The 13,787-nt window shown below is 43.5% G+C and overlaps 1 protein-coding gene and 1 non-coding gene across 2 annotated transcripts; one reads left to right on the top strand and one right to left on the bottom strand.

Moving 5' to 3' along the window:
• Nucleotides 1-229: 229 nt before the first annotated feature.
• sdhaf4 (succinate dehydrogenase complex assembly factor 4) lies at nt 230-11,930 on the bottom strand. The gene is made up of 3 exons (XM_038800676.1): nt 11,829-11,930; nt 3,136-3,285; nt 230-1,007 (listed from the first exon to the last, which is right to left on the bottom strand). The coding sequence occupies exons 1-3, from the start codon at nt 11,875-11,877 to the stop codon at nt 898-900; spliced, it is 309 nt and encodes a 102-aa protein (XP_038656604.1). The 5' UTR covers nt 11,878-11,930; the 3' UTR covers nt 230-897.
• A 48-nt stretch (nt 11,931-11,978) lies between these two features.
• Nucleotides 11,979-12,050, top strand: trnam-cau. Its single transcript has one exon. It is a non-coding gene; the product is annotated as a tRNA-Met (tRNA).
• The last annotated feature ends 1,737 nt before the right edge of the window (nt 12,051-13,787 follow it).

Here is a 13,787-nt window from a genome sequence, read left to right as displayed (position 1 = left end):
TACCTATCAAATCTCCTCCCTGGCTTCTCTTCTCCAAGGAAAACAGTCCTAACTTCTCCAATCTGTCTTCATAACTGAAGTTCCTCATCCCCGGAATCATTCTCGTGAATCTTTTCTGCATTCTCCCAAATGGCCTTTGCACCCTACCTGAAGTGCATCACCCAGGATAGTTAAATGATTCAATAATGAATAAGCAACTTTATTTCACACTAAAATGAACATATAATAGTTATGATCAGACTCACTTCAATCAATGTAATTTATTTGAGCATAATGAAGGTGCTACGTTTCACCCGATCAGTGGGTTAATCTCAGTTTTGCAGCTTTCTATTTCAGTAGCCTGACCGATTGTGTACAAAAGTCTGCTAAACATCTGCTGTCTGGTACACAGGACAGTTTATCAAATAATGGATCCTCGTGCACTGGCTGCACAGACTTGGGAAATGAGCAGGGCCTAGCAGGCCCTGATTCATCCACCATGGATGAAGTGGGTGGATAGAACAGCCTAAACAGTAGTTCCTCCAGACATTACATTCTTCTCCTCACCCATTATGGTGTGTCACATTATTCTTAATGATATTTGCACACACATAATAGTGCCTGCACCCAAACACATACTGAGCTACCAGGTCATCTGAAACACAAGCACACACATCTCTGATGTGAATTGAATTATTTCTACATTGCAAAATAACTCTGATGAAGAACTTTGAGACGCCTGTTTCAATACTATTTATTAATCCTAGATTTTCTAAATTGAGACAAAATATATATCTTTCAGGGTGTATCTGCTCAAAACCCTCAATTGAACATTGTCATGTCATTGCTAGACTGGACAAATTAACCTCAATTTATGTACAAAATGAGCATAAGTGTATTCATATAGAGCAGAAAATCCTAGAAGTCAATACAGCGACCCCTTCTCTCCCAGTCCCCATATCGCGTTGGTTCAGGACCTCTTGGTCCATTCCTTTCCTTTGTGACTGGATTGATGTCATCAGGAAACCCTGGAAGACAGAACACCAGTTATATAATTATCAATCGTGAAACCTGTGTTACATGAGAAACTGGACACCAGAGCCGTGAGCTCCCCGGCATCACAGGTGGGAAACTTCAATCAATTTGATTCACTCCATTTGATATAATGGCTTCTCTTCCCACCTTTTCACATATCTTTGGTGTCTTTCCATGATCTATCATTGGCTCACCTATTATTCCTCAAATACGTGCTGCCCCATGGTACATTAACCGAAAACATTTATCTTGACGTCACCCAGCTCTACCTCACCACCATCTCTCAACTCCTCCACTGTCTTTAAATTACCAGTCTGCTTATCCGACAGGGTAAACAGAATTTATCTCCAATTAAATATTGGGAAGAATGAAGCCACTGTCTTTGGTCCCTGTAATAAACGTCACTTTCTCGCTACTGACTCCATCACTTTCCCTGGTAACTGTGAAGCTAAATCAGGTTGTTCAAACCTGACTCCAAGATGACTTTGCAATCATATATCTGTGTCAACACTAAGACTACCTATTTCTGCCTCCTAACATTATATGACTCTGCTCTTGCCTCAGCTCTTCTGCCACTGAGTCACTGATCTATACCTCCGTTACCTTTATGCTTGACTAATCTAACTAGTTTATGGCTGGGCACCCGCATTCCACCCTCTCTAAACTTGGAACTTACCCAAATCCTGTTACCCATGTCCCAACCTGTTCAAATCCAGTTCACCCATCACCCGTGCTCACTGTAGAGCACAGACCCCAGTTAAACATCCTAATTTTGAAATCTCTCCATGGCCTCATCCGTCCCCATCTCTCTAATATCTTCCAGTCTTCCAACCCTCCGAGATAACTGCACTCCTCCAACTCTGGCCTCTTGAGTATCCCTAACTTCCGTTGTTCCGCCACTGGTGGTCATGCCTTCGGCTACATAGACCCTAAGCTCTGAAATTCGCTCCTTACAACTCTGTGCTTAAGATATTTCTTAAAACCTACTTCAGATGACCAAACACAAAATGAAATGAAAATTGATTATTATCACAAGTAGGCTTCAATGAAGTTACTGTGAAAAGCCCCTAGGCGCCACATTCCGGCGTCTGTTCGGGGAGGCTGGTACGGGAATTGAACCGTGCTGCTGGCCTGCCTTGGTCTGATTTAAAAGCCAGCGATTTAGCCCAGTGTGCTAAACCAGCCCCTTTGAAATAACTGATGACATTTTGTCATCTGATCTAATATCTTATTATGTGGCTTGGAATCATATTTGTTTCATGAAGCGCATGAAGCACACTGCGACATTTCATTAGGTTAAAGGTGTTGCCATCTCAGGCTGCAGGCATGTAAAACAATACTTCAACAGGAAGACTGACATGATAAATAATAGCTTGTAGAGCTTATCCCTTTAACAATCAGTGCCAGTTTGAGTTGATACGGACAGAGAAATGTTCCAAAGTTCCCAAAGGACCCCAGGTACGCAGACTGTTTGGTATAGTGATAAAGCATGCTAATTACTTGTGAATTTGATTCGCTAGAAGTAAAAAGTCAGATTTTTTAAATAAATTCTTTGTCTGTAGAAAGCAAATTCTTGCCAATAATCCCAGTAAACAATCAATAAGTCTTTTGTTATGCTACTACAAAATTAAACTATTAGAGATCAGAGAATTCCCAAAAAGAATAGCCACATCCTAGGTTTAAATATCTTTACTTAAATGTGGTTCCACATGAATAGTCATGAAGAGAATGGTAAATAATTTACAGAGCTTCCAGTCTGATTCACAATCCACTGCAATGAGCAATACAATGAACCATAGCATTAGCATGCACTGGCACAGCGGCAGCTTACAGGTTCAGTGTTGTGCTCCATCACAGTTGCCACAGGGTAAGGGGCTTCAGGAGGGAGAATCAAAGGACATGTTGTGCCAACTGCTTTTATACACATATAGGCAGGTGGGTCAGCATTCCTGGTCACTTCCCTCCTCAGCATCAGCCAGCAATACCATAGGGGGTTTGCTCTCAAATAAAAGAATTTCCTCTTTGTAAGGATTCAAATATAATTATGAATTTCAATATGAATTTCATTCAAATTTCCTGTATTAAATACAGCAGTCCCGTTCCAAAACAAAGAGCACTCACTTTCCAGTGGATCTTTTCCCGCTGGTTCCTTTTGTGGATGATCCAAGCGGCCGACAGGAGTTTTAGGCTGCCTCAGTGGTTCCTTTCCAAGCCTCTGTTTGCCTTCCGGTTTAGAACTAGCTGATCTCCAGGCGTTCCACAGTACAAAACCTGTGAATGGTACATGCCCAATCAATGTGAAATAAATAACTGAATTTGTCTGTAAGCATACAAGTCCTGGGACCCCAGCTATTCACAATATAGATTAATGATTTAGATGAGGGAACAAAATGGAATAGCTCCAAATGTTCAGATGACACAAAGTTGTGTGGAAGGATGAGCTGTGCAGAGATCCTTCAGTGTGATTTGCACAAGTTTATTTTTAAATTTAGAGTACCCAATTCTTTTATTCCAATTAAGGGGCAATTTAGCGTGGCCAATTTACCTACCCTGCATATCTTTTTGGGTTGTGAGGGTGAGACCCGGACAGACATGGGAAGAATATGTAAACTCCAGTGATTTGCACAAGTTGAGTGAGAGGGCAAATTAATGGCAGATGCAATATAATTTGGATAAATGCAAGGTTATCCACTTTGATAGCAAAATTGGGAAGTCAGATTATTATTTGAATGACCATAAATTAAGAGAGGGGAATGTGCAAGGTGATCTGGGTGTCCTTGTACACCAGTCGCTGAAGGTAAGCATGCAGGTACAGCAGGCGGTAAAGAACAACAAGCTACCTTGGCCTTTGTAACGAGAGGATTTGAGGACGGGAGTAGGGATGTCTTGCTGCAACTATACAGAACTTTGCTGAGGGCACACCTGGAATATTGTGTGCAGTTTTGGTCTCCTTATCTGAGGAAGGATGTTCTTGCTCTCGTGGGAATGCAGCAAAGGTTTACCAGACTGATTCGTGGGATGGCAGGACAGACTTATGTGGATAGTTTGAATCGGTTAGGATTGTATTCGCTGGAGTTCAGAAGAATGAGGTGGGATCTCATAGAAATCTCTAAAAGTCTAACAGGACTAGACAGGATAGATGTAAGAAAGATGGAGAATGTGTACATAACCAGGGGTCACAGACTGAGGATACGGGTAGAACATTTAGGACAGAGATGAGAAGAAATGTCTTTTTTTAAATATAAATTTAGATTACCCAATTATTTTTTCTATTAAGGGGAAATTTAGAGTGGCCAATCCACCTACTCTGCACATTTTTGGGTTGTGGGGGCGAAACCCACGCAGACACGGGGAGAATGTGCAAACTCCACACGGACAGTGACCCAGAGCCGGGATCGAACCTGGGACCTCAGCGCCGTGAGGCGGTTGTGCTAACCACTAGGCCACCGTGCTGCCCTAGAAGAAATGTCTTTGCCCAGAGAGTGGTGAGCTGTGGAATTCATTATCACATGAGGTAGTTGAGGCCAAATATTGTGTGTTTTGAAGCAGTTAGATGTAGCACTTAGGGCGAAGGGGGTCAAAGGATATGGGAGAAAGCAGGATTATGCAATTGAATTGGATGATCAGCCATGATCATATTGAATGGCGGAGCAAACTCAAAGGGCCGAGTGGCCTCCTCCTGCTCCTATTTTCCAAGTTTCTATATCTATGAGTATGTGAGATAGGGAAGTGAAAGGAAACAAGTCAGACAGTGCTGCAAAGTCATTAATATACCAGTAAGACTTCTTACAACACCAGGTTAAAATCTAACAGGATGCATCTCCATCAAAGAAGATCACCTCAGCACTTTGCTTTACTGCAAGCCCACAGATAACCTCACAATGCTCCACTTCTCCAGCTTCTACCTTAAACACATTAAATAAGCCATCACCTATGGACAAGCCCTCCGTATACACAGGATCTGCTCAGAGGAGGAGGAGCGTAACAGACATCTATAGACACTGAAAGACACCTTTGTAAGAACGGGATATCGCGTACGACTCATCGATCGACAGTTCCAACGCGCCGCAGCAAACAACTGCACCGACCTCCTCAGAAGACAAACACAGGACACAACTGACAGAGTATCCTTCGTCGTCCAGTACTTCCCCGGAGTGGAAAAACGATGACATCTTCTTCGCAGCCTTCAACACGTCATTGATGAAGATGAACATCTTGCCAAGGCCATCCCCATACCTCCACTACTTGCCTTCAAACAACCGTGCAACCCCAAACAGACCATTGTTTGCAGCAAACTACCCAGCCTTCAGGAGAACAGCGACGACAGCACACAACCCTGCCGTAGCAATCTCTGCAAGACGTGCCAGATCATCGACGTGGATACCACCATTACACGTGAGAACACCACTGACCAGGTACGCGGTACATATCCGTGCGAGTCAGCCAACATTGTCTACCTCATACGCTGCAGGAAAGGATGTCCTGTGGCGTGGTACACTGGCGAGACCATGCAGACGCTGCGGCAACAGATGAATGGACATCGCGTGACAATCGCAAGGCAGGAATGTTCCCTGCCAGTCAGGGAACACTTCAGCAGTCAAGGGCATTCAGCCTCTGATCTTCGGATAAGCATTCTCCAAGGAGGTCTTCAGGACGTGCGACAACGCAGAATCGCCGAACAGAAACTGATATCCAAGTTCCACACACATGAGTACGGCCTCAACCGGGACGGTGGATTCATGTCGCATTACATTCATCCCCCACCATCTGGCTTGAGCTTGCAAAATTCTACCAACTGTCCCAGCTTGAGACAATTCACACCTCTTTAACCTGTGATTATCCCTCTCTCTAGTTGCTCCGTCTGGACCTGTAAAGATCTAATTACCTGCAAAGACTCACATTCAAAATATCACCTTGTATTATGGACTTTGTCTATATATGTGGTTATGGAACCCACCTCTTCACTCACCTGATGAAGGAGCTGTGCTCTGAAAGCTAGTGATTCAAAACAAACCTGTTGGGCTTTAACCTCGTGTTGCAAGACTTCTTTCTGTGCTCACCCCAGTCCAATGCCGGCATCTCCACATCATTAACAAACCAATGTTGAAATACACTCAATGTAGATACTAAAAATTAATTGTCTGACATCTGTACACTGAAATCTAACTAGAATTGCTAGCTAATGTGGAGGCGCCCAGTGAATCAATGTCATTTTTTCTTATATATAAGGCAGTATTCTAACATCTTATATTTATTTAGCCCCGTAATGTGATAAATTGTCCCAAAGAGCTTCACTTACAGCTTAACAAAGCAAAATATTTTGCAGCACCACAAACGGGACAGGTGACTAAAAGCTTGGTGAAAGAGTTAGGTTTTAATGCGTGTCTTAAAGGAAGAAAGGGGGGTAGAGAAGTGGAGAGATGTCAGGATGGAATTTCAGAGCTTGGAGCTTTTGGCAGCTGAAGGCACAGCCACCAATGGTGGAGCGATTAAAATCAGGAGACTCAAATTAGAGGAATGCAGAGATCTTGCAGGGTCTTAGGGCTGGAAGAGACCATAGAGATAGATCCGGCCACAGGCAGCAAAGTTTTGGATGACCTCAAGTTTATGGAAGGAAGAATGTGTGGGTGGGGGGGGGGGGGGGGGGGGGGGGGGGCGCATCTGAAGGGCATTGGAATAGTAAAGTCTAGGAGGGAAAAAGGTATGGGTAAGGAGAGTATCGGCAGCAAATGACTCCCAACCAGGTGAACTCGAGTGAGGTTAAAGAGATGGAAATAGGGGGTCTTATTAGGTCCTGAAGCAATTGGTTCATCAAACTTGTTGTACAAATCTATACTCTAATTAGGCATCACGATCCACCCCAATGTTAGCACCCACCAGGAGAGGCAAAAAGACACAGATTTTAAAAACCTCAGGCTTGTTGAAGGAAAGGAACATTTCTGGTAAATTCCTCTCCCCGCCCCAAAGGCAATCAGAATAAGTTCCAGAACCACAATCCCTAGACCTATAATATTTAATGCCGTGACCATTTTTTTTCACCCTCTCCAAAACCCTGACATCTTTCCTAAGAGTTGTACACAATACTCTAGCAGAACCCCAACTCGTGGTTCATTATAGTTTAGTTGAACTTCTTTGCTTTAGTGCTCGGTACTTCTAATAATAAAGACAATGATGCCTTTTGTGTTTAATACTAGAGCAACTGGCCCTGTCACCATCTGTGGTTTGTGTACATGAAACCCACATCTCTGTTCCTGCAGTCCCTTTAAAACTGTACTTGTGAGTTATTATAGCCTCTCCTCATTCTTCCTGCCAAAGTGCATTACATCACACCTCTCTGTATTAAATTTCATCTGTCATGTGCTCTTGTTTCACCAGTCTGTTTACATCCGCCGGAACTGCTGCTGTCTCCCTCGCTGTTTACTCCACTCCTGAGTTTTGTGTGATCTACAAACTTTGAAATGATACCCAATATACCAAGTCTAGGTCATTAATGCACACCAAAAAGAGTACTGGCCTGAGTACTGAATCCCATTGTGGGAGACACCACTCTATATCTCCCTCCAATCTGAAAGATAATTGTGCACTGCACGTCTATGCTGTCGCTTTGCCAATTTTATATCCATGCTGCCATTGCCCCTCTAACTTTAACTTGATCAAATACCTTTTGAAAGTCCACCTAGACAATGTCAATTCCATTGCCTTCATCAACCATTTACTCACGGAGTATGTTAGCAGTATTAAAGTAAATCATATTAAATAACCATACAGAGAAGATAGCTTGTTACTGGGTGGGAAGGCTGATTCAGTTAGGCTATTTGTTAACAGTATCCCTATTATTTAAAGCATCATCCACACCTGACATAATGAACATTAACTGTATAGGTTTAAATATTTGCAGACTTTTAACTAGTTAGCAATGAGATTGAGGCATTGATCTATTTAGCAAATTCATCCCCTCTATTTTTGTATCGTGGGGGAGGGATGGGGAGGGGGTGCAGGGTAGGGTAGGAATAGAAGGAAATCAAACTGTTAATAATAGTATTGCATCAATATTTCTACAACAATGTTCATTGACGCAATGTTAGTACGTTGTCTCAATGTTGGCCGAATTGTTTGACCGTAACTCAAATTCTTGATATATTAAATAATTAAAATTGCAAATCTTATTTAACAAAAACATAACTTCAGCACAACTCATAGATGTAAATTAATGCAAGGGGTTATTTAAATATTGAGATCCCTTCTCTCATTCAGCAAGTAAAAGTTATATTTCTAGAACTACCTTTTAATCCTCGATCCCAAAGAGGACACATTCATTTCTGACTGTAAACTCTCTCCTCCACCTTATTTTAATTTCTATCAATTTATTTTAATTTCTTCCATCGATCCGTTTTCTCCACACCATTGTCTCCCTTCCCCTCACCCCACCCCACTGTTCCAAATTGTCCTTGAACACACTGCTTACCTCTCCATTAACACAATTCTGATCTCTTAATATGCCATTATCAGCAACCATCTTGCTGATTATCACCGCCATTTAATTCCCTTTGTCCATGGCATCTGTCAATCTCCCCTTATCTTCTCTACCCAGCCCCACTGCTCCACCCCCCACCCCACCCCACCCCCAGTATAAATCTCATCCTATTCCCAGTTCTCCCCAGCCTTGACAATGAGTCATCAAGCCTGAAAACATAAGCTCTGTTCTCTCTCCACAGATTTTTTAAAAAATGTATTCTATTACAAACTTGTATCAAAACAGGTTACAGCAAATAAACACCCCAAGAGACATACTTCCCAACAATCAACTATACAATCTGTACAGAATTTTTCCCATTTTCACCGCCCAACACCCTGCGACGAACAGCTCCTCAAACACGATCACAAACACCCCCCATCTTTTCTCAACCCCCCTGCTAAGCCCCTTAACTCATACTTTATCTTCTCTAACTGCAGGATGTCATACAGGTCAGTCAACCAAGCGGCTACCCTTGGTGGCGATGCCGACCGCCCCTCCAGTAATATTCGCTGCCGCGCAATCGGAGAGGCGAAGACCACGACATCGGCCTTCCTCCTCTCCATGAGCTCCGGCTTCTCTGAAACCTCAAATATCACCACCAAAGGGTCTCTCTCTCCATAGATGCTGTCAGACCTGCTGGCATTGTCCACCATTTCCTGTTTTTGGTTCAGATTCCAGCATCCGCAGTAATTTGCTTTTAACATACCCTGATCTGTTGCGTGTCAGTTAGATTATTCTAGGCTGTTTGCCTGGTTTTCCCTCTTTGCACCACGCGCTGTGATTGAGGTGTATGCTGTTGCGCGTTTATAATATTTTGGCACTGTGTGCAGAGACTCCAACACTCTTTAAGATACTGGGGAAAATTATTTAAATGGACTATTTTCTGGGCAATAATTCTGGGTCTGCCTGCAGTGGAAAATCAACAAAGGTCCTGACATGAGACGTGGAGGCTGAGGTTCAGGGAACAGATGACTATTTATGTATTGAGACCAAACGGAGAATAGCTTTTCAACAGAAGGCAAGTGCCAATGAGAAATGGAAATTATTCTGCCTAGAAACACATAGTTGCATGTGAAATACAATGAGCGTGGCAGTATTAAACTTGCAGGTGACATCAAGGAATCAAACAGCAGAGGCCATTCAGCCCATCATACCTTGCCAACTCTTTGAAAGAGCTATCCAATTAGTTCCACTGCCCCTCCCCCATAGCTCTACAAATATTTCCCCTTCAAGTGTTTAATTTCCTTTTTGAAACTATCTATTGAATCTACTTCCATCACTATTTGAGGCAGATATATCATAGAATTTACAGTGCAGAAGGAGGCCATTCGGCCCATCAAGTCTGCACCGGCTCTTTTTTTTTTTGAAAGAGCACCCTACCCAAGCCCACATCTCCACAACCCAGTAACCCCACCCAACACCAAGGGCAATTTTGGACACTAAGGAAAATTTAGCATGGCCATTCCACCTAACCTGCACATCTTTGGACTGTGGGAGGAAACCGGAGCACCTGGAGGAAACCCACACGGGGAGAATGTGCAGACTCCGCACAGACATTGACCAAAGCCAGGAATCGAACCTTGGACCCTGGAGCTGTGAAGCAATTGCGCTAACCACTATGCTACCGTGGCGTGTTGAGATCTGGTTCTCAACAAGTCACTGCAATAAACACCTCACATCGAACTCTGGTTCTTTGATCAATTACCTTAGATGTGTCCCCTGGTTAACAACCTAACTACCATGGGAATGGTTCCTCCTTATTTACTCGATCAAAACCCAATTTGATTTTGAACACCTATATCAAATCTCCTTTTATCATTCTCTGCTGTACTTCCAACTAGGTGAGTGGAAAACAAATAGAAAACTAAGTGTCAATGGGGCGAGGTATGGAATTTAAATAGTTTGAAGAAGTATTGGGTATTGAATATGAAAAACAACAACCATTAAATAATGATTTTTTTTCTGCAATTTGTTCTTGCTGTGTGGGTGGCACTAATTAGTTGAAAAAAATTAGCATGTCGTGTTTGACAAGAATCTGAAATTGGCCAGACCGGATTGAGATAGCATCCTTAAGGACGTTAGTGAGCTAGGTCCACAGATTGAAGTCAGTTTCCAGTGTTAACCCAGAATTGGCATTATTATGTATTCAATTCCACAGCTGGACATAGTTAATCTGAACTCACAATCTCTTGAATTTTGAATCTAAAACCAGAATCCTGAATCTACCATATCCTGTAATACCCAGTGGCTTATTTTAAAGTCTGTTTTTGGCAAAGACACAACGTAAACTCTGTCCTGCTTTAAAGAGCAACATGGGTTCTTTCCTCTATCTGAACAGCCAGATCCTCAGTTTAACATTTTCCCCGGGTAGAAATATAAAAGGAGAAAGAATTTGAAGTGACCATTGATGATACTTGAGCAAAACTGGAATTTGACAAACAAATAATACTGACAGTGTACAGATCACTGGCAAATAATGTGTATTTTAAGTCTATCAACCTCAGAAAGGATAGAGGATAATTGGAAAGATGTTCAGAGATGAATCAAGGTCTTATGTGACTAACAGAAGTATTAAGAGTAAGAGTTGGTCATTCAGTCCCTCATGCCTGCTCCACCAGTCAATAAAACCATGGCTGATCTAATGTGGCCTTGACTCCACTTTCCTGTCCCCCATAACCCTGGACTACCCGAACAAGCAAAAATCTACCAAACTCAGCCTTGAATATATTCAACGATTCCGCTTCCATTTTTCTCCAGGGAAGAGGCAGTGACAAGGGTACATGAAAAATATATTTTTACAGAGGGTGGAGGGGGACCTGATAGAGGTTTTATCAAATGGTGTAAGGGTTTGATAGAGTGGACACAGGGAAGATATTTCTACTTACGGAAACGACCCAAACTAAGGGTCCATTGGATGGAAACAGGGATTTGTAAAGAGAGGAATGGCTGCAGTATAGACCACAAGTGTCCAATCTCCCTGTTCAGTCAGTGTGTGTGTGAGAGAGAGAGAAACTTGGTGGATCTGAAGGATTGTTCAGAATATTTAAGGACACTAACAGCCGATTTATTCGCAAATGAGAATCAGGGGGCACCCATTTCACTCATTATCCTGCACATCTGTACCCCATCCCGATGGCAACACCCACATTCTCTCTGTCTCCCACACCCAAACTCCCTCTCTGATCTCCCCGGTGCCGGTGTCCTTTTCTCTGTCTCTCTCTCTCTAATCTCCCCCACCCCAGTGTCCTTTTTCTCTCTCTGATCTCCCCGGTCCCGCCGCAGTCCTTCCCCCACTCACTCTGCCATCGCCTCGCCGACCAGCCGCGGCCTGAGAGCGCCGCCGCCATTTTGTTCCCCGCCCCCCACGCTAACCACGTGATCCAGGATCCAGAGCTGTCACGCGGTGTGTAGACTGAAGAGCGGACGTTTCTCCCACTTCGCTATCAGGAGCAGAGTGGCGCAGCGGAAGCGTGCTGGGCCCATAACCCAGAGGTCGATGGATCGAAACCATCCTCTGCTAACTGACATTTTTAATGTTCCATAAGGAGCTAATGGAATGGAAAAATACATAATGTCAGCCTTGTCCAGAATTAATATTTTTAAGTCATAAAAATTGTGTTTAAATTAATTGAAGTGTTACATTAACTTTTTTTAAGGTAGATTTCAAATGAATGTATAAAATATGATATATAAGTAATACAAAATAAATATGTACAATTAATGTCACCGTTACCCAGGTCTAAAGTAATTCTACTTCAAATTAAGTTAAGGAGATTTTGAACTAATTAAAGTGATTCGGAAGGCTCATGGCATGTTGGTCCTTATTTCAAGGGGCTGGAGTATAAGAGTAGGGAAGTCTAGCTCCAACTATACAAGGTACTGGTGAGCAGTAAGTTTTGGTTCTCTTATATAAGACATATTATTTCATTGGAGGCGGTTCAGGGAAGGCTCACTGGGATGATCTTTGTTGTGGAGGGATTGTCTTATGAGCAAAGGATAAACAGGTCGGGACTCTACTCATTGGAATTTAGGAGAGGTGATCTCATTGAAATATAAAGGGGCGGGATTCTCCGTCCCACCAGCCCCATTTTCCAGCACGGCATACCTCCGCCGGCAGCAGGATTCTCCGTCACCGCAGTTAGCCAATGCAGTTTCCCATTGTGGCCACCTCAATGTCATCGGGAAACCCGCGAGCGTGGGTGCGCTGTCGGTGAAGCGGTGGATCCCGCCGACAGAGAATCCCCCAGAGGATTCTTCAGGGGCTTAGAACATAGAACACTACAGCGCAGTACGGGCCCTTCGGCCCTCGATGCTGCGCCGACCTGTGAAACCATCTGAAGCCTATCTGACCTACACTATTCCATTTTCATCCATATGTCTATCCAGTGACCACTTAAATGCCCTTAAAGTTGGCGAGTCTACTACTGTTGCCGGCAGGGCGTTCCACACCCCTACTACTCTCTGAGTAAAGAAACTGCCTCTGACATCAGTCCTATATCTCTCACCCCTCAATTTAAAGCTATGTCCCCTCGTGTTGGTCATCACCATCCGAGGAAAAAGACTCTCACTGTCCACCCTATCTAACCCTCTGACTATCTTATATGTCTCTATTAAGTCACCTCTCAGCCTTCTCCTCTCTAACGAAAACAACCTCAATTCCCTGAGCCTTTCCTCGTAAGACCTTCCCTCCATACCAGGCAACATCCTAGTAAATCTCCTCTGAACCCTTTCCAAAGCTTCCACATCCTTCCTATAATGTGGTGACCAGAACTGCACGCAGTACTCCAGGTGTGGCCGCACCAGAGTTATGTACAGCTGCAGCATGACCCTGTGGTTCCGAAACTCAATCCCCCTGCTTATAAAGGCTAGCACACCATATGCCTTCTTAACAGCCCTATTAACCTGGGTGGCAACTTTCAAGGATTTATGTACCTGGATGCCGAGATCTCTCTGTTCATCTACACTACCAAGAATCTTGCCATTAGCCCAGTACTCTGCATTCCTGTTACTCCTTCCAAAGTGAACCACCTCACACTTTTCCGCATTAAACTCCATCTGCCACCTCTCAGCCCAGCTCTGCAGCTTATCTATGTCCCTCTGTAACCTGCAACATCCTTCAGCACTATCCACAACTCCACCGACCTTCGTGTCATCTGCAAATTTACTAACCCATCCTTCTACACCCTCTTCCAGGTCATTTATAAAAATGACAAACAGCAGTGGCCCCAAAACAGATCCTTGCGGTACACCACTAGTA

The sequence above is a fragment of the Scyliorhinus canicula genome, chromosome 6 (assembly GCF_902713615.1).
Source record: "Scyliorhinus canicula chromosome 6, sScyCan1.1, whole genome shotgun sequence".
Lineage (NCBI taxonomy): Eukaryota > Metazoa > Chordata > Chondrichthyes > Carcharhiniformes > Scyliorhinidae > Scyliorhinus > Scyliorhinus canicula.
This window is presented reverse-complemented; position numbering and strand designations above follow the sequence as displayed.